Source organism: Leguminivora glycinivorella, chromosome 13, assembly GCF_023078275.1.
Source record: "Leguminivora glycinivorella isolate SPB_JAAS2020 chromosome 13, LegGlyc_1.1, whole genome shotgun sequence".
Classification (NCBI taxonomy): domain Eukaryota; kingdom Metazoa; phylum Arthropoda; class Insecta; order Lepidoptera; family Tortricidae; genus Leguminivora; species Leguminivora glycinivorella.
Window position 1 is genome coordinate 15,532,188 of NC_062983.1, and position 21,713 is coordinate 15,553,900.

General features: G+C 37.3%; 2 protein-coding genes across 4 annotated transcripts in view; one reads left to right on the plus strand and one right to left on the minus strand.

Annotated features, from left to right (window-relative positions):
• Positions 1 to 16,299: 16,299 nt before the first annotated feature.
• On the minus strand, positions 16,300 to 18,429 carry LOC125232812 (beta-1,3-galactosyltransferase 5-like). Its single transcript, XM_048138598.1, has 3 exons — positions 18,170 to 18,429; positions 17,492 to 17,639; positions 16,300 to 17,355 (listed from the first exon to the last, which is right to left on the minus strand). The coding sequence occupies exons 1-3, from the start codon at positions 18,336 to 18,338 to the stop codon at positions 16,602 to 16,604; spliced, it is 1,071 nt and encodes a 356-aa protein (XP_047994555.1). The 5' UTR covers positions 18,339 to 18,429; the 3' UTR covers positions 16,300 to 16,601.
• A 2,425-nt stretch (positions 18,430 to 20,854) lies between these two features.
• The window catches only part of LOC125232682 (zinc transporter ZIP1-like), a 40,112-nt gene continuing 39,253 nt past the window's right edge, over positions 20,855 to 21,713 (plus strand). For 2 of the 3 annotated variants that reach the window (XR_007177775.1, XR_007177776.1), the window contains exon 1: positions 20,855 to 21,365. Coding sequence is in view for 1 of the 3 variants with exons in the window: in XM_048138436.1 (XP_047994393.1) it covers positions 21,077 to 21,365 (289 nt within the window). In the remaining 2 variants the exon portion in view is untranslated. The remainder of the gene's footprint in view (positions 21,366 to 21,713) is intronic. The other variant, XM_048138436.1, reaches the window with a different exon arrangement.

Consider the following 21,713-nt stretch of genomic DNA (forward strand, 5'->3'; position numbering starts at 1 on the left):
TATTTCCAACCATTTAAGAAAAAATGGCGGAAAAGTGTGAAAAAACTGGATGATGATCCTACAGATCTAAGTAAAATAAATAAAAAAGTCCAGCTTATATTTTGGCCAGTTTATTAAAAAATACATGCATTGTAGCCAAATGGCAACAACATGCATTTAAGGGTTAACCCTCTTAACCCTACCAGGTGTTATAACACCGATTCTTTTTTTTTTTCTAGTGGGTAAGTGACAATATACCAAAATATCCCGAAAAATCCGGGGGTAAGATTTTTTGCATTTAGGGTTATCTGGGCGGTGACAGACGGTTTGATGCAACCGGCCCTTATATTGGTCGCCAAATGAAATTTGCGTAATGTATATAAAACTTTGGAGGATTTTTGGAAGTATGCTTACTTTTCACGGGGTGGAATTCCCGCCAGTAAAAATAATCTCGTGGAATTCATTGACTCCAGCTGTTTCTGTGGCAGATTATTGCGTAATGTGATTCTTTGCTCAGAGTTACCGACATACGACGTCACTATCACGATTATAAATGGGCTTTCTGAAACAATATTAAGTTAACTTTAAAGAAATGTAAAAATGAAACTTAAATGTGGGGTAAACGAATTTTAAAGATGCCTCGCACTTAGATTGTTTTTTTGAGTACCTATCTTATGTCTACTACTATCCATAGTATCCATTGATTGGTATCCAAAGAGTAGTATAATATTTGGTATTTACACAAAACACTTGTTCTAGTAAAAGTACACACCTAGTAAAGGAACTCTCATGGTTCGACTCCGAGTAAATATTTCGAAAATGAAGCCTGAGAGAAGTAAGAGTAATGTTTTCATTATGGAACGTGGCCAAAATCCACCTGATTGCAGCGCTGGTTGTCACAGGTAGTTTGATCAGGCAGTTTGGTGCGACGCCGCACCAAGGTGCGGGACGTGGCGTGGGTGACGTCATTTCCAAACTCAAATGGAATTGATGGCAGGTGGACCAAAATGACCGAATGGTGGCCGCTATCGAATGTAAGAAGCCCCTGGCATCCGTTGGCGCGTTGGGTGGACTACATTCGAAAAACTGCGGGACACTTCTGGATGAGATTCGCCCAGGACCGGGATAAGTGGCGTACACGAAGGAAGGAATGCTCAGCAGTGGGCAATTAATGGCTGAAATGATGATGATGATGTGGAGTTTGATCCCTTAAGCTTAAGCTTAAGGTAAAGTTATTATTGTTATTAAGTACTTATCTTATATCTTACTTTGACAAAACTTTTCGGAAGGCGATAACGTATAATCTTTTATAAATCGATACTCAGTTGGAATGTTAAGTACTCTGTTTGTCACGCTTTTTATTTGTAATTTCCGGTGAGTCCAAAAACTTGTACTTATGATTATAATTAAAATGATTCCTATTTTCTTGAACTTCCTGTGCATTTTAGAACAAAGGATAAATAGGATTTTAATTTAGGTACCTACTCATTCACTTAAAAAAGTACACACTATAAAATAATAATAATACATTGTTGATTATTACCATGATTATTACAAATAAAATGCATTACATTGACAACAATGATGTATGTCGAATGTGTCATACTTATGGCGCAAAAAGAGTATGAAATGCCTACAGTATGGAGATCAAAGGGTTGTCTATTGTTTGCCCGACAGTCATTTAACATAATATTCATTTGCCCGAATCTAACTTGCCTGAATTTCATTTGCCCGAATGATTTGTTTACCATAAAAATCATATGACATACTCGTTGTTTATCCGAATATTACCTTCCATAATCATACAATGCCATACTATTTGTTAGCCATATTATTAAGTGCAATAATATGGTTTCATAGAATATTCAAACGCCATAAGAAATTATTGCCATATTAATTGTTGCCCATATTATTACCTAACCTAACCTACTTTCTGATAGCAGTTTCATTTTCCAGGGGTCACAGTTCTAACCTAACCTAACCTACTTTTCCAGCAGTTTCATTCTCCAGGGGGTCACAGTTCTAACCTAACCTAACCTACTTTCTGATAGCAGTTTCATTTTCCAGGGGGTCGCAGTTCTAACCTAACCTAAACTACTGTCTGATAGTATTTTCATTTTCCGGGGGGTCACAGTTCTAACCTAACCTAACCTACTTTCTGATAGCAGTTTCATTCTCTAGTCCTTCTAGTAACTATTATAGTAATTTTCGATTCTGCCAAAGCACATTATGGAAATTGACTTTTCTGGACGCTAATTTGTATGACAAATGATGGTATGGAATATGGTAATTACGGATTTCGATGATTCTGACAAATTACATTATGGAAACTGACTTTATGGGAAACAAAGTTTCTGGCACTAGATTAATATAGTAAACAATGATTATGGCATAAGATGTTATGAGAAACAATATTATGATTGTTGAATAGGATGGCAAATAAAATTATGGCAAATGAAATTCTGGCAAATGGGGGTATCCCAGATCAAAGAATATAATACTCACTTATACAATTTTACTCGTAGGATCAAAAACGTAAATCTTCACAACTGTTTTAAAATTTATCGCTAATTTGTATTCGTGTTGTTTTGAGCGTGTATTGGCGCAATCGGTAGGATCATTACCTCTATATTAAATTATCTGGAATTTAGTCCCATCAACGTAGTGATTCAATGCTCTTTGGTCCCATCATCAAAGGGGCCATATAGCGCCAATCAAAACGTAGTGATTCAATGCTCTTTGGTTTGACTCAGGCCGATTAAGACACGCTGGAAATGAAGACCCTGACTGATTCTCCGAGTACATAATTTTGTATTGAGCACGTCAAGACGTTGGTAACTTGGTAAGTAGTATGGAGTTTAGAAATATAGTAAGTAGAATAACAGCGATTATTTTACTTGCTATGGCACCTCACTGTAGGTCACCTATTGTATTATTTAATGAGAGCGAGAAAGACATATCTCTTTACTTCTTTGGTTACCTTGGTCCGGTGCAGTCCGGCCGGTGCGCTAAGTCTGTTACGGTTTTAAGAGTTTTTCCATCCCTAGTAAAGTTGTCATTCACACTTTCAGAGACAATTTTAATATGGCGGTTTGTTTACATAGTTTGAAATACCACTGGCGAGGAAGGTAAATAAAATTCAAAATTATCAAATTATTGATAAAAAATGCGGAGAAAGATAAAGAATATAGGCATAGCTTTAATTATAATTATATCTACAAGTTTTTGGACTCATCGGAGTACACCAATAAAAAGAGTGACAAGAAGAATACCTTACAATCCTAAAGAATATCTATTGATAGAAGATTATATAATATCGCCTTCTGGAAACTTTTGTCAAAGTAAGAAACGACTACAATGGCTTTAGAACATTACCTTTAGTTTAGAGAACTAAGCTCTTCTTCTTCTATTGCTATGGCGCGTATTATTGCTTAAGTGCCATAACATGCAATAGAACCAAATAGAACTGCCGCCCCGATGCGCCGGAAAGCTGGGTCCAATCCAATGTGTCAAATTTTTAGTTTCTCCCTCCCCCCTCCAAAAAGTCTATATCCAGTGCACACCGCCATCAGCATCAGCCACGTTTGTTGTAGCACAACGCACAAGTAGGTATGTAGGTACTTCAATTACAAAATTATGCGTAGTAGTTATCTTGATCCACAACCAATCAATGGATCAAAATCTAGAACATTGCTTTGCTAATCTGCGAATAGATAACGTGCTAGTCAATCAGTGCTAACCCACAATCAATCAATGGATTATTAGGTATGCCTTAATTGACTTAGAATGTTATAAATAGGTCAATCAATCAAGATATTATTTTTTACTTTAAGTAGGTATTTGTTTCAGAAAGCCCATATATAATTATGATAGTAACGTCATATGTCGGTGACTTTGAACTACGGAATTTAATCCGAAGAGGAATGCCACAAAAAAAGCTAGAATCAATGAATTCCAAAAGAATATTTTTACTAGCGGAAATTCGTCCTGGTGATAAGTAAGCATGTTTACCGGTTGCCACCACCAATACCACACCAGCAATAATATAGCATAAAAAGAAGGTTGCATTAATACCGGGTGTCTCTAAAACCAACGCCAAAATGAAAAGGCGTGTCAGGACATCTAATGAGTTGTACCTAAAACTCTCACCCCTCTAACGAGATGTCCCATCACCCCTTTTTATTTTGGCGTTGGTTTTAGGGACACCTGATGCCGTAGTCGAATGGTATTTCTGCGACGTGAAACGAAAACGAAACGCCGCGAAAATTAGTCTGGCTCTGTCGCGCAAGAGCGATAGAGATAGATATCTACGCGCTTCGTTTCGTTTCGTGAGCGATTGTGCCATTCGGCTACGTGCCACCCTGGTGGTCTAGCATAACTGGCGCTGTCTCCCGCGAGTCCATAGATACGTAGTATCTTCTTAGGCCCCCCACAGACGGGAGACAAAACTGTTTTGTCTCCGTCGCTCGGTCTATGGGCTAGTATGAAGGTGCGCACACGAGGCGACGCAACTTTTCATACAAATACGAAAGTCGCCGAGCAACTTTGTCGCCCGTGTGCGCGGGGCCTTAGTAGTTTGTGGTCCATAGGTACTTGAAGTCGCGTTTCATATGGACTCGCGCGCGAGAACACAAGTAAAGCTAGGAACACACTACGCGGACGTCCGTCGTAAATCGACCGCGGACGGGAATCTGGACAATGGAAATACACATAACCGTGCAAACTATCGGTCGACGGACGCGGACGTGGCCTTGAGCGCACGGACGTCCGATCGAAATCTGGCTCTCTGGATGTTTTGTTCCGTGCACACTGATAGGTCGCGGTCGCGGTCGTTTTACGACGGACGTCCGCGTAGTATGTTCCTAGCTTGAAGCTAGGAACACACTACGCGGACGTCCGTCGTGAATCGACCGCGGACGGGAATCTGGACAATGAAATTACACATAACCGTGCAAACTATCGGTCGACGGCCGTGGACGTGGCCTTGAGCGCATGGACGTCCGTTCGAAATCTGGCTCGCTGGATGTTTTGTTCCGTGCACACTGATCGGTCGCGGTCGCGGTCGATTTACGACGGACGTCCGCGTAGTGTGTTCCTAGCTTTACTAAGCCGGTTGGTATACGCCATGCTGTTATAGCTCTAGAAGTAAGGTTGTGTCAGATATTGTTGTGCAATTGTTATTGCTGGTGACTTGTGATACGCACCGACTTAGTACCTACTGCCAATATAGTTAATTAGAGAGCAGCATCAGCCTTTTAACTGCCATAAATAGTAGGTAGTATGATATAAGTAATATAACCTATATGTCACTTTACATCATACTACCTACTATTTATGGCAGTTAAAAGACAAAATCAGCGCTAGATATAACTAGCACATGCTGGACCCATTGCCTAGACGAGGAAAAAAAAAGAAAAAAAAAAAACTTTCGTGTGACCTACGAATACCGGCGGCGACATGAGCAAGCTTGATGAAAATTGAAAATACTACTTAAGCAGTTTTTAATTAGAAATTTGAATAGTGCGGCTGTGCCGGTACGTTTTTCTTGAGGAGGAATCCTGTCAATATCTAGCGCGGATCCTGCTTCGTGCCTAGGGGCGGGGGGTCACGTGGTAAAGGCCCAGGCCCCAAAGGGGGGGTGGGTCACGTGGTCTATTTGTATGGCCAACCTAGGCTCCAGGAAGGGGCCATGACCCCCCCCCCCTCCTGGATCCGAGCATGAATCCTGTGGGGATAGATATTTGTAAACTTGACTGTACTGACGTACTTACACAACAACACACTACCAGGATCTCTTAATATTCAAAGGGTTATTTCTCAAAATAATGTGTAGGTACTTAAATATATAGATAATTAATATCCAAACTCCATTTCAGGACAATTAGCCAGAATCAAATAGAAAAGGAGAATGAAAATTTCCATGACATTCTCCAAGGTGTATTCACGGAGAGTTACCGCAACTTGACACTCAAACATCTAATGGGTTTACAATGGGTCGCGACGTATTGCCCTAATGCTTCCTACATACTCAAAGTTGACAATGACGTAGTGTTTCGATTCGAAAGAATAGTAACATTTCTAAAAAGAGATACAATCAGAGAAGATTTTGTTTTGGGCCACATGCTCAACGATACACCACCTAAACGAGATAATGGGAGCAAATGGTATGTGTCTTTAGAAGAATTTCCAGAAGAGACTTATCCAACGTACTTATCAGGCTGGTATTACGTAACCACTCCTGTAGTAGCAGGAAAACTGGTGAATGAAGCCATGTACCATCCATACTTTTGGGTAGACGACGTTTTGGTCACAGGCATTTTGGCAGGCGCTCTGAACATCAGACTTCTTCAGTTGCCCGATGAATTCTGGTTTGAGTATAATCTAAACGTTATGATTCAAAATAACAAAGACGTTTGGCATATTGAGGCATATAATTACTCAATAGCAATCGTCAATTTGATTAGAAGAACCTAATAACTAACTGCATCGTACAGTTAAACTGTGAAATTGTTACCTGCTGCTTCAACTGAAAGTGCGCACCCATCTTAAAACCGGTAACGCACTTACAACCGGTGTTGATGGGCAATGGTAATAACTTATTCCGGTGCCGTTACTACAAAAGTGTTTCAATAGATGTCGCCACCACACAAAGGAAGAAGAGGAATCCAGAGATTCGCACGCCACGCTTCTGGTAGGTTTCTTTTGCTGTTGTTTAATAGAGTTTTATCCGGTGTTTCAAATGGTTGAGTTGCAGATTCGAGTCCTGGCAATAGCATTTAACAGAGAAATATATTGGAGATATAGATTTTATTATTTCTTCCTTTCATTTAACACCTTCGCTGCGGCAATTAACGTAACTCGTAATTAACCATACTTCGTAAGAAGTCTAAAGACCTCCTACCGCAGTGAACGTGTTAAAATAATATTATCTACATATAAATTTTATTTTAGAGGGTGCCCTCTATTTCGCCTATCATTAATTCGCATAATTTAAATTCGCATAACAGATTTGGCATAACATAATTGTTCATAACATTGAATAAGCATAATATTAAAAATGCATAATTCTTATTTAGCATAACAATGAATCTGCATAATTGAAATTTGCATACTACTATTACGTATAACTTTAACTATCCTAAAATGAATTGCCATACTTACTAACCGTATGGAGCAAGCGATTGGATCAATCAGGGGCTGATTTTCCAATTTCGAGCGCTCGATTTTGAGTGTTTAATTTAATACTGTCTCGCTTACCAAGCATGAAAATAGAGTGTCCACCGGTTATATATGGTAGGCGTGTTCAGTGGATACATGTAATAATGGAATAATGGAAAAAATGGATTGGTTACAATTGCCTCCCAGTCTCGATTTGCCCCGCTGTACCTTACTAAAGAAATTGAAAATGGATAGTATTTAATAGTTATTTGTTATACAAGGGGGCAAAGTTGTATTTTAACGCCGAGTGTGGAATTGAAAAACGAGCAAGTGGAAGGATTCTATAGTTGAACCACGAGCGAAGCGAGTGGTTCGAGAATAGAATCCTGAACTTGCGAGTTTTTTAACACACGAGAAGTAAAATACATTTGCACCCGAGTGTAACACAAAACTTTTCCTCTCACTATAGCGAGGAAACTACAACGCAAAAAGTGCGTTTATCACTGCTTCCAGTAGTTCCACAGGTGGTAAATCATCTTTATTACTACCTTCACCTACTCTTATCAATTTCAAAGCAGTTAATTTGACTTTATTCAAGGTCAAATTACTTTACCCACTAGTGGATAAAATGCGTTTTTACCCGCTGGTATTAAAGGACAAAACACGTGTTTCCGAGCTAGTGAGGGGAAAATAATATTTCATCGTTCAGATTTTCGAGCGACGAAATCGAGGACTCGAAATTTTAATATTTGGTCACAGGGGTAAGTTAACAGGCCAGTAGCCTCACTAAATCCAATGAGGTAGTACAGCGATATAAATAAAAAGGTTGTATACTAAACAACTAGCTTAAGATATCAAGTTAAAATTTGTATGAAATTACTTTGCACTCTTGTGGCTAAAATGCAAATTTGATATCTGTTTTCGAACAGCAAAGTAAGCCTTTACCCGTTAGTGTGGTGAAAATATAATTTTCTTGTATGCCATTTAATAATTCTACGAAACAAAGTTATGCTTATTATACTTATACTAATTCATCGTTATACCAATTTACATTATGCGCATTAGCATTTTACGTAATCTGTTATGCGAAATAATGATATGCGTATTAAACGTTATGCGTAATAAACGGTATGCCAATTCATATTAGGAGTATTCAGTTATGCGAATTAATATAGACCCCATTTTAGAGATGAAAGAGAACTGTTTCTGAACTTCGACTACGAATGAACAATAGCACCAGATTCCCAATTTATAAGTATTTCAAAAATAGCATTTTGCTGTTGTGCCCATAGTGAGAAAATGGTGAGTTCGTAATTAAAAATTGTCCTACTCTACCCTACTTCACCTACTTGGAGGTCTCAATAATTGCAAATGCTCTGGGCTCGGACTGACCCATTAACCAAGTTGATCTATTAACAGATTTTCAAATGATGAAATTCGATAAAAAACAGAAACCGTTTGTTTTAGTTATTTATTCAGGAAATACTATTCTTAAACTGTAATCCATGTATTTCTTGTATCAATCAACAATAGGGCAAGTCAATAAAAATAAAACATCATAGTGTGATATTTAGATATCAGTTTATTTCTTATATGTATAAAAATTGTGAGGTATCCTGTTAGTATTCAATTAATTGAGATTACGAGTTTACGAGCATTAAGAGCGCTTTCAAAAAATCTGCTTGCTCGAATTTCGACGCCGGCGGCGCTGGCGTGCGCCTGTGTGCAGACGCACACTATAACCAGAAGCATAACGATTGTAGCCTGCGGTACAGACATAGCGTGCGATCCTCTTCGAACCAACCTTACGTGCGGCTAGAGCGAAAGGGATAGCATTCATGGTCGGTACCGCCACGCCGTCAGTAGCGTTGCGGACTAACCATTATTGATACTTGCGTAAAAACACCGCCATATAAATTACATATTTGCATACATGATTTCGTGCATAAATACTTGACCTTTTAGTTTAATTATTAAAGTTATCACAGTTTTTTCTATTAAAACGTGTGTAGCCTTGGAAGAAATAATTTAAAAAACCTTTTATAATATAATAAATTGTGTATATAATATTGTCTTCTGTCACCGCGATAGTTACTCATGAAATAAATTTATGGAATCAGATTATTTCGCGTATAATGAATATAATCCGTTTTCTTAGTTTTATTTCATTTTGCATATGATATATGTTTTCTAGGTTCTTTTCGGTGAAGGAAAACATCGTGAGGAAACCGGACTAATTCCAATAAGGTCTAGTTTACCCTTTGGGTTGAAAGGTCTGATGGCAGTCGCTTTCGTAAAAACTAGTGCCTACGCCAAATCTTGGGATTAGTTGTCAAAGCGGACCGCAGGCTCCCATGAGCCGTGGCAAATGCCGGGATAACGCAAGGAAGATGATGATGTTTTCTAGGTACATATATATAATGGAACTAAGATCGGTTTTCTTTAATTTTAAGTAGTTTTTTTTATATTTAAAATGTGTTTTTAGGGTTTCGTAGTCAACTAGGAACCCTTATAGTTTCGCCATGTCTGTCTGTCTGTCCCTCCGTCCGTCCGTCCGTCCGCGGATAATCTCAGTGACCGTTAGAACTAGAGAGCTGAAATTTGGTACCAATATGTATATCAGTCACGCCGACAAAGTGCAAAAATAAAAAGTGGAAACAATGTTTTATTAGGGTACCCACCCCCCCTACACGTAAAGTAGGGCGTGATTTTTTTTTTCATTTCAACCCTAACGTGTGATTTATTGCTGGATAGGTATTTAAAAATGAATTACTGAAATCGTTTTTTGATAATATTAATATTTTCGGGAATAATCGCTCCTAAAAGAAAAAAAAGTGTCCCCCTTCCTTCTCTAACTTTTTAACAATATATTTAAAAAATATTTAAAAATCACAAAAGTAGAACTTTATAAACTTTCTAGGAAAACTGTTTTGAACTTGATAGGTTCTGTAGTTTTTTAAAAATATGGAAAACTACGGAAGACCCGAGCGGCTATCTACCGGCTGAGAGCGTGTCGGGCCACGCTCAGCTGTTAACTATCGATGACAAAGGATGGCAGCCGACGATGGTGAATTCCAAATAAAACTGAGAAATCTATGACACGTGTTTATTCACAAAACGTTTAGATGTTAACACCTTGAATTATTCCACAGTAATGGCCGTCGAATCACATTATTCTAGGCTTTTATATTATTACCAATTATTAAAAAGTATCATTGCGGGTATATTGGAAATAGTCAATCTAATGTACCCGCAATGTTTAACCATAATAAATAATCATACAATTATTGAAGGTATTGCCATAAATAATTAAACCAAACTACCTTCGACCTTCCTTACATTAATAAAGCCATGAGAATAAGTGGGTACAACTATACCGATATATTCTAAAACATCCGCAGCTTATTCAACTTGTATTTATGAAAGTTAACACAAGTAAGGAAGGGGTAGAATGAAAACGAAATTGTGATATAGGTAGGTAACAGTGAAGCCCAAAGCCGCAAGAATTCTTAATCAGTCACCACACTTGGTACAAAACAAAAATAGACAAACTCAAAGGAAATAGACCGGTGTTGATTACAATAGATCGGAAAGGTGTCATAGTACTCATAGTATGTATGGCTTCGCAGTCAGGGCCACAAATCAAAGGGGTGGACAGTAGGGGAGTAGGTTCACCTACTTAACTGTATCGCGTTTCAAAGATGGAATACTAAATCAAAAAATCAATAGTTAACAAGTTGGTAAAGTTGTGGTGGCCTAGCATCTTACGTCTTTCCTAATCCTATACAAAATGCGCTGAGGAGACGTTTTTACATGTACATGTTTTATATGTACGGAATTCGATGATTCATGTAATCAGTATGTAAGACGGCCCTAAAGCCGTCATAATGCATCGGGTTATATAATCGTGTAGCTAATTTAAATGCAACATGCATTCACAGGTTTTTACAGTTCATTTAACAATAGTTTGGCGCGGGGGTCCTATCAGAGTTGAGGAGAAATTATTTACTCTTTGAGAAATGTTTTTATAAGAATGCCTTTCGACTTATTCACCACATTCGCCTATGATGCTTCCAATAATCCAATTTTATCATCAAATCAACGCACAGCCGAAACCGTTGGTTCTAGAGATTCTAAATTTGGCACGTAGGTTCCTTATAAGGTGTGGAGGAGCACTAAGAAAGAATTTTTCAAAATTCACTTCCTAAGAAGGTGAAATGGGGGTCCAAAGTTTGTAAGGGAAAACAAGATTAGATTAGTAGTAGAAGGGAAAAAGCTAGTTTATCCATATAGATAAAGCATCCGTCACATTCTGGCAAGTATGTCAGTGTGAGGGGTAAAATACCCAGAATGGACGCAAGTCGTAACACGCTCTCGGCCGGTTTTTAAATATTATGTTGTTTTAATTGCATGGAGCACAGGAAGGTCCACATCTATGTATTAGTTTTTTGTAAGGAAATACAACTCTACGCTACGCCTACTTGCTTTAGTTGACTGTTGACACACTGAGACAGTGGATGCGCCAGAGTATAAAAGAGTGATTACCATCTCTTGCCAAAGATCTTGTTGAGACGAATCAAACGAACCCAAACAAGAAGTGGTTTCAAGACCTGGTCGTGGAATACTCTTGACTACCTTCCAGCTTCATCATCAGATCCTGGGTACCATCTCTTGTCAAAAATCTTGTTGAGACGAATCAAACAAGCCCAAACACAGAAGAGTTTCAAGACTTGGTTGTTGAATACTCTTGACTAACTTCCGGCTTCACCATCAGATCCTGGGTATCATCTCTTGTCAAAGATCTTGTTGAGACGAACCAAACGAGCCCAAACACGGAGTGGTTTCAAGACCTGGTTGATGAATTCTCTTGACTACCTTCCAGCTTCATCATCAGATCCTGGGTACCATCTCTTGTCAAAGATCTTGTTGAGACGAACCAAACGAGCCCAAACACGGAATGGTTTCAAGACCTGGTTGATGAATTCTGTTGACTACCTTCCGGCTTCATCATCAGATCCTGGGTACCATCACCTCTTGTCAAAGATCTTGTTGAGGCAAATCAAACGAGCCCAAACACGAAATGGTTTCAAGACCTGGTTGATGAGAACTCATGACTACCTTCCGGCTTCATCATCAGATCCTGGGTACCATCACCTCTTGTCAAAGATCTTGTTGAGGCAAATCAAACGAGCCCAAACACGAAATGGTTTCAAGACCTGGTTGATGAGAGCTCATGACTACCATCTGACTTCATCATCAGATCCTGAGTACCATCTATTGTCAAAGATTTTGTTGAGACGAGTCAGTAACCTAAAATGATATTCAATAATAAATAATACTTACTAAAAATATTAGTCAAGTTAATTAGTTAGTTACCAAAGTCGTCAACCCAAGAATCAAAGTTTTCGGTCGCAGTATACATGCAACAGTACAGCCAAACACGCACACAAGTGCGGTTTTGGACACGGCGGGTGCCGCACACAATGACAAAATAACTTCGCGATCGTCGAGCCGCGTGCGGAGCGGACTAACATACGTCCTGCCTCTACAAGCTCTGCCGCGGTACTGACATCGCAAGCGCGCGTAACCGGTAATAAGGAGGCATTTTTAAAAAATCGTCAAAAATATTAAATTGCAATTAATAGAAAACTTTTGCATAAAATCTGTTTAAGTAAGCGTTGCAGATTATTTTTATATTAAAACTACTTCAAAAACACGTAAGTTTTCGAAGAAATTGACACTTAATCTGAGGTGATTTCTGAAACAAATTGGATTCATCATATCCTCATTTACTCTATTCTAAAGCCTTATAACAAAGAAGTAGTCTCAAAAGATTGTAGTACAGGATATACATAATACAAATTTACCACTTGAAGCATTCAAAACTATCCAAATTTTACAAATTAGACGGACTAAGTCAGCACTTTTCGCGGGTTTTCCTAAACATGCACCAGAAAAAAAATCATAATTAATTAAGTGAGTTAGTTTTTAAAAATCCAGTCTCACAACATGTAAGTTAAGAAGATGTCCTAATCGAATCCTGAACTTAATAAGTCTTTTAGATGACGGAAAGTGTAGCATTTTGCCGACTAAAACTATCAATTTTACATTATTACGACGTTTTCGTTGAATGCCCTCTTAATTGAAGTTTAACTTTTAGATTACTTACAACTATGTTAATTCGAGAACTAAGCTAATGATCGGTATATTTTTTACGTAGTTAAATAGTTACTATACAATAGACTAGATATATTTGTGTTCAATAATTTAACAATATAATTTGTATAATATATTACATTTTACTTTGTCATTAAAGGGCATGTATCATAAAATGTCAAGTTATTCAGAAACTGGAGTCCAAGACTAGAGACCAATTGGGTTGGAGGGTCAAAGGATCTGATCAGTTTGATCACTACAATGAAATCAGATCAGTTGAGCTCAATAATTTTACAATTTATCAGATTTTATATGTATATCCTTAAGTTCTTAAAAAAGGACAAGTTTTAGTAACATAAAAAGTCAGATTATATTTATAACACAAAAGTCAGAGACTAGAGACCATTCCGGTTAGAGGGTCTAATCAGATCACTATGGTCTTAATTCTATGTCTAGAATTTGTATATGTACAACAATTGTCATTTTGGCTACACATACAGGGTGGCTGGTAATTACAACCTTTTATCCACCAAGAGGGCACCTTATACCGGTCTAGTAGAGCGGCGAGAGGGTCTCGGGAAAAGTTGATGTGACTGGAGAGTATACTGCTGACAAGTGGTATCGTTGTGATCGGTAGACTTTACTGAGTACGAAATAATGACTTGTCACTTTCTCAGACTGTGGGGGGGTTAACTATGACGTCACAAAGATCGCGGTCCCGGGTTTAAATTTTTTGCCAATTTGTCTAGAACCCCTTATCCAATTTTGAAAAATGAGGTGTCGATTGAAAGCGTATAACATGCTGATTAAGATTTATTATATGTGAAAAGTATAGTTTTGTTAGTTATTTTTTAATTAACAATAATGCAAAAAATACGTTTTTTTTACTCTCTTTTTTGATTTTTGTGACTCAAAAAGGCAATGAAAACGGCCACTTAGCTAAAAAATATGTTATATAAATCATTTAACTACATTATTAAGCTATCTGTTGCTTTTTGAATTTCTACGATCGGATAATAAATGAGCAAACTACAACCACATACCTGTAGGCGGGGAGTACCGCTTGACACGCGTTCCCATACATTCGGCGTCTACCAAATTACACCTCGCGCAAAATTCGTTTCAAGCAGATATACCTCTAATCTTATTCATCGTAACCTATCAATATTGTTATCATTTGAAAGCACAATTAAAGTACTTTAAAAAACAATGTCAATCATTTTTTAAAATCAATAATCGCCAGTCTGTGGTGGTTACAAAGGAAAAAAGTGGGTATGCAATTTGACTGGTTTCCTAGGTTTGATACCTAGACGAGTTTAAAAGGGGAGGTAAAGGTGACATATGGGTTTTTCTCTGGCCTAAAAGCTACACAGAGGGTCAGGGGAGAAAAAACTAGGGTTTAAGTTTAGTTTTAAGTTATTTTTTCCTTTATTTGTTGATTTTATTGTGTTAAATTTTTTTGTAATTTTATCAAGGATACACGTTGGTTTCTTTTGCTAAAAGTTGCCTTTTTTATGAGAAATGTTATGAATTTTATGGCTTTTTCCGATAGAGACTAAAATTAACTTTCAAATAAGGCCACATAGTCATACTTTTACTTATATAATATTAAGGGTATGACTATGTATCAGTAGGCCACATAGTCATACTTTTACTTATATAATATTAAGGGTATGACTATGTATCAGTATGACTATGTGGCCTTATTTGAAAGTTAATTTTAGTCTCTATCGGAAAATGCCATGAAATTCATAACATTTCTCATAAAAAAGGGAATTTTCAGCAAAAGAAACCAATGTGTATCCTTGATAAAATTACAAAAAATTAAACACAATAAAATCAACAAATAAAAGAAAAAATAACTTAAAACTAAACTTAAACCCTAGTTTTTTTCTCCCTGACCCTCTGTATAGCTTTTAGGCCAGAGAACAACCCATATGTCACCTTTACCTCCCCTTTTAAACTCGTCTAGGGTATCAAACCTAGGAAACCAGTCAAATTGCATACCCACTTTTTCCTTTGTAACCACCGCAGACTGGCGATTATTGATTTTATGAAAATGATTGACATTGTTTCTTAAAGTACTTTAATTGTACTTTCAAATGATACCAATATTGATAGGTTACGATGAATAAGATTAGAGGTATATCTGCTTGAAACGAATTTTGCGCGAGGTGTAATTTGGTAGACGCCGAATGTATGGGAACGCGTGTCAAGCGGTACTCCCCGCCTACAGGTATGTGGTTGTAGTTTGCTTATTTATTATCCGATCGTAGAAATTTAAAAAGCAACAGATAGCTTAATAATGTAGTTAAATGATTTATATAACATATTTTTTAGCTAAGTGGCCGTTTTCATTGCCTTTTTGAGTCACAAAAATCAAAAAAAAAAGTAAAAAAAAAGTATTTTTTGCATTATTATTAATTAAAAAATAACTAACAAAACTATACTCTTCACATATAATAAATCTTAATCAGCATGTTATACGCTTTCAATCGACACCTCATTTTTCAAAATTGGATAAGGGGTTCTAGACAAATTGGCAAAAAATTGAAACCCGGGACCGCGATCTTTGTGACGTCATAGTTAACCCCCCCACAGTCTGAGAAAGTGACAAGTCATTATTTCGTACTCAGTAAAGTCTACCGATCACAACGATACCACTTGTCAGCAGTATACTCTCCACTCACATCAACTTCAAAACTAGACGACTTTTTTCAATTCCGCCGCCTTACTAGTCCAGAAAATCGACTTTAAGGTTTAGTAAAAGTCGCCTGGTTTTCGAGATTTTCACACTTTTTAAAATTTCAGTGGATATTAATGGAGAACCTTTTAACCACCAAGAGGCCACCTTATACTGCTCCAGAAAATCGACATTAAGGTTTAGTAAAAGTCGCCTGGTTTTCGAGATTTTCACACTTTTTAAAATTTTAGGTAGTATTAAAATTTTAAAAAGTGTGAAAATCTCGAAAACCAGGCGACAGGCCTTTTAACCACCAAGAGGGCACCTTCAACTGGTCCAGAAAATCGACTTTAAGGTTTAGTAAAAGTCGCCTGGTTTTCGAGATTTTCACAATTTTTAAAATTTTAATACTACCTAAAACAACAAAATTACCGGACACCCGGTATAACAAGCATGAACAAAGCAAACCCTTAGATAAAAAGGAATGTGACTTATGTGACATTGGCTTCTCTTAATCCATGTATGCACAGGCAAGAACAACGAAAATCCTACTATGTCTGGTTGAGTAAAATATTTAATTCATATTGCAAAAACAAAAGAACCAAATGGTCAGTTAAGATTAAGATCATCTCAATTTAATAAATTTTACTTCAGGCTTACCATCACTAAATATACTTCTCTCTCTAAAAGCCACACATACTTTGTCAAGAGATTGCTCCTCAGTTCTCTTTGTACAACTTTTTGATTTATGACACAAACTTAGTCCATCATTAAACTCTAGAATTAAATTATTTCTACCACCATTCGGCCCTACTACTGCATCACACATAATATTTTTATTTATCATATCCCTTAGACAACATTCAAGTAGTTCATAGTATTCAAGCCAAAATCCTTTAGGGAGCTGAATCAGTTTTATTTTGAGAGCTTCAGTCAAAAGACCGGTGATCAGTATGTCATCAATCCAGAAGTAAGGATGGTACATTGCCTCATTTGTTAGTCTCGCAGCTGTGTTTGGTGTAGTTATGTAATACCAGCCAGACATGTACGATGGGTATTCATTCCTTGGATATTCTTCCCATGTCACATACCATTTATTTTGTTTGCTTCTTTTTGGCTTTGTATTGTTCAACATGTACCCGATAAGGAAATCTTCATCAATCTTTTTATTGCTCAAATATTTATATGTTTTTTCTAAATTAAATACAGTGTCGTCATCTACTTTGAGTATGTAGGACGCATCATTGCATTTCTTAGAGGCCCATTGCAGACCCATCAGGTGCTTGAATGTTAAATTGCGGTAGTTTTCTAGAAATGAGCCTTGAAGGATGTCCCCAAAAGTGTTGCTTTCATCTTCTATAGCTTCTTGAGTAATGTATCTGGAATAATAAAATGTTATGCTTCAATTAGAACTTAAAAACAATCTTTCCAACACTTTCAGTGCGGGCCTACAGGGTCAATATGACCTGTGCTACACTGAGTGTTGTAATGAAGTAAATAATCAGGTTGTCTTACTTTTCATGTGGCGGGATTTTTGTCAACATAAATATTCTGGTTGCATTCATGGCTGCTAAGTACTCTGGTGGCATTGCCCTACGGTGAGCACTCCTCAGTTCAACATGGCCAACATATGATGTCATTATTATAATTATAAATGGATTTTCTGTAACAAATAAGCATTTATAGGTAAATTAGGGGGAAACCTTATACAGTCTTATATATAAAATGCGAGATTTTTTCAGTTTTGCATTGCATGTGACTTGGGAGTGCAAAACTTAACATAAGATGTGTTAAACAATGTCAAATAAGTAGTACCAAAGAGGATCGAGTATTATAGAGAGTTACTGCTGAAGTAAAATGTGTAATCACAGAGCATAGACAGCCATCTCTTGACACAGGCTTAAACTTTTGAACCTCACTTTTGACAATTTGGCCCATATATACTTAGCTTGATATGTGTTAAAATGTCAAATATTAATATTAGCACCATCTAGCCGAGCGTACCCCAAAGGTGTAATGCCATCTAGGCCACTACCTACCTTTTTCTGTATGGTACTGAGGTACGTTTTTTTCTTAGACTTTATCTGTCTATACGGAGTTATATATGTCTTTGGTAGTACTTATCAAACATGTATGTATATTTTTTGCTGCTTACGACAGAATGGTAGAAATAATGATTGTCAAGAGTCTTACTTCCACATAGTGTATTTGAAGGTGATATTTTAAGATCCTTTATAAATTTGTTTTGACTCGTTTTAATGATTCTTATGGTTTCATGAAGTTCCAAGTTTGAACTCCAATAAATCCAAACTACTAAACTTAATATCGTTATTACTGCAAGCATCACAAATCGTTTCTGCATTTTATTTTATTGGTTGTAACACAACGAGTTAAATAACGGCATTTGTTATTTTAATTATAAACTTTAACATTACGAATTACGATAATCAAGTTGTTTTGTTGATAGTTGTTGTCACTGTCACTTTGACAGTTTTTACTTTTTTTATAAATTATACCCTGAATACAAGATTTTTGAGCATTTTTAAAAATTAGGATTTGTTTACATGGTTGTCAATAACTTGCACGTGAAACATGCGCACACGCTTTTCAACTCGTTTTTCACATTTCAACTGCTTTAATAACTCAATCACAACTTACAATTTAAAGACGGTCAAAAAATCTAGTCACTTAAAAAGGCGTGAAATTCAAATTTTCTATGGACGATGAACCGCATTTTCAATATTTTTTTTTAAGTGTTATGGCTCGTCGATGTTTTCGCCAACGGTAAGGTTAAGAAAGGCATGCGCTGTATGAAAACAATAAGGCCAGTGAGCCCTACATTTTTAATTTGCCGCCTTAGTGCGTTTTCACATTATCCGATCCGATATTTCAGGCGCCATCTTGGATTTTTTCCATTGTAATCCTTCCGACATCCGATATCGGATTGGATAATGTGAAAACGGACTTAGAGCGTGTGAGCGTGCGTTTATACAAATATGCAGCCTTCTTATTGTACAATGTTTTTGGCGGTGACTGTACTTGGAACAGTTGGAGTTGGAACGCACGAGTATGAGTGGTAGGTACTTAATCAATTTAATATCGTAAACAATCCGCATTTCGATGGTCTTACGTGACCAATTAATTAAATGTCAATCAATCTAATTAATACCTTAGATATCATGCATGCCGATATTTATCTAAAGTACTATGATAAATACCTAAGTGTCAACTACCGTGTGTAAGCCTTAGAGCGTTTTCACATTATCCGATCTGATATCGGATGTCGGCAGGATTTCAAAGGCAAAAATCGAAGATGGCGGCTCAAATGATGGGATATCGGCCCTACATCCGTATCGGATCGGATAATGTGAAAACGCACATATACGGGCGATAAATTACTAGGGTCCATGGTCCATGTTACCATTTTTATGTAAATTTTATGTGTACTTGGAAGCAAATAAATATCTCTATCTCTAAATTAAACACGTACAGGTAATTCATTAGTGTAATCATTAATTAAGAGTGAGTGAATTAAAAATCAAAACAAAAAAAACAAAATTGTTTATTTGGCAATATAAATTTAGTCAGTGGTACATTATACTGACCTCCACACTAGGCGTAGCCTGTATCGTGGAGGAGAATGTAAGATTAACAGATTAACAGTAAAAAAATAACACACACCGGGCCGTTCAAGTGTTACTTATGCACAACGCAAGTGCTGACTGCGAGGCAAATTACCGCGCGCGCATTTTTAAAACTCAGCTCAGGTTTTGACAGTCTGGTTAATATGTAAAAGTTGATATAAAAATAGCTCAGAAATATGATTTTTTCTTTACGTTAGTGTAACAAAAAAATACACGTGATATGTTCCTAACCCCATTTAGTGATTTTTTCATGACCCCCCTCCCTATACAGTATGACGTGATTAATGGACGCCCCCTTATTAGCTTTACACACTGTATAAATATTTTAGATAAAAATAATTTACATGAGTCATCTAAGATAGGAAGGGATTGGATTTTTGGTTGTTTTTACAAGCTTTTATTCAACTTGCCTTGTTAGTATGTTAGTGTGCGCCAAAACGTAGAAGCTAAATTTGACTCACTTTCCGGTTTCCGATTGAGCTGAAATTTTGCACACATATGTAAATCACGTGACAATGCAATATTATGGTATCATGGAGCTGATCTGAAGATGGAGCAGAAAGGTGGTCATAGGAACTCTGTTATGAATTGTCGTATCCCCATCGAGTAAGGGGTTTTTAGAAACGTCTCGGAGAGCAGTAGCTGACTGTTGAAAGAAAAGTACAGTCGACGATAAAAGCTTGTGGCAAAAATTTAATTTTTGCAAAAAACTTGTTAAAATTACCTACCACCACTACCACAACGTATTATAATACCAACTTAATGATATGAAATGTAAAATATTTAAATGACCATTAAGATACCATGGTTTGGTAATTATGCATTTTTGTTATTTCGAAAGTAGGTGCTCCAGTAACAGTTATTTCTTTTAAATTATGCAATTATGAAGTAAGAGTACCTTTAAATTTTAGGCACTATTAATTAACGAGTTTGCACCTTCACAGTTTATGGTTTTTGGCGTGACCCATCGTCTGAGATTTATCATGGCGAAAGATGGATACATTATCATCATCATCGGCCTTCACGTCTCTTACAGACTATTCAAACAGTGACAGGTTAAAGGTTGGGCGACAAATGTTGTAACTACCCGAAAATGTACCAACACATTATTTGTTTACGTTCATTTAAATATCTAAAAGTACATAGTTATAGGGTAGTATTAAGTGAGTAGGTGTTTGCCACCGACGTGGTATTAATATTAAAAAGTGACCTTGTGGTAGGAGGTCAAAGGATGCACGAGATCTATTCCAGTCTCAATCAAACTTGCGCCCATCCCACGTGCATAGTGAATTCCTTGCACCGAGGCGGCGCAGACAAGGGACATCTTTATCATAAATAATGATGCTGTTATCAAGCCGCCTACACCTACACAACACAGCGCACAGCTCAGTCGAGTCTCCGCGATCGTCGCACGCGCATTGTTGACAAGCGAAGCCATCCGCGCGCCGACACCATAATGAACGTAACCATGAACACTGACGTTATAATGACTTCCGAAGGCATGGACGGCGTTTTGCGTGCGAAAATAATAACCATGGTGACGCTGTTCAGTGTGTCCATGCTGTTCGGATGCTTGCCGATGCTTCTTTCCCTGAGATTTGACTGGTTCACGAAAAGCACCGGGGATGTGCGGAATTCTAATCAGTTTGTGATGGGGCTGCTGGCGTTTGGTGGTGGTGTGCTATTTGCCACCACGTTTATGCATTTGCTGCCGGAGGTGGACTTAAATATACAGCTGCTTCAAGGTGAGATACAGATTTGGAAACTGCTCTGCCTACACAAGCAGAACCATTGATTATTGTGTCTCTGTCCCTGTCCCCGAGAGTTCTGGAGGCGGAGACAAATTATGATAGTTAAGTAGGTATTTTTTGGTAAAGTTGTTCAAGTCCGAGTTCGGTTTTCGACTTTTGTACAGTATGCTGGTTGTGTCCTAAACGCCCCCCACGCAAATGAAAGGTATTAGAAAATGGAACAATCCGATTTTGAACTAGAACGTTAGCATTGAGTCGACAGTGTTGGTTGGTGTTTTGTTTCTCTAATCTCCATCCCTATCTATCTCTTTTTGGAACTTTATATGGCATTGGAATTTGGCA

Bases quoted from the DNA above. Each gene is read 5' to 3' on its own strand.
- LOC125232812 (XM_048138598.1), bottom strand. From the start codon at position 18,338: ATGCAGAAACGATTTGTGATGCTTGCAGTAATAACGATATTAAGTTTA. The intron at 17,640-18,169 runs GTAAGACTCTTG...TATTTGTTACAG, and splicing joins TTCAAATACACTATGTGGAA to AAAATCCATTTATAATTATA. The intron at 17,356-17,491 runs GTAAGACAACCT...TTATTATTCCAG, and splicing joins AAAATCCCGCCACATGAAAA to ATACATTACTCAAGAAGCTA.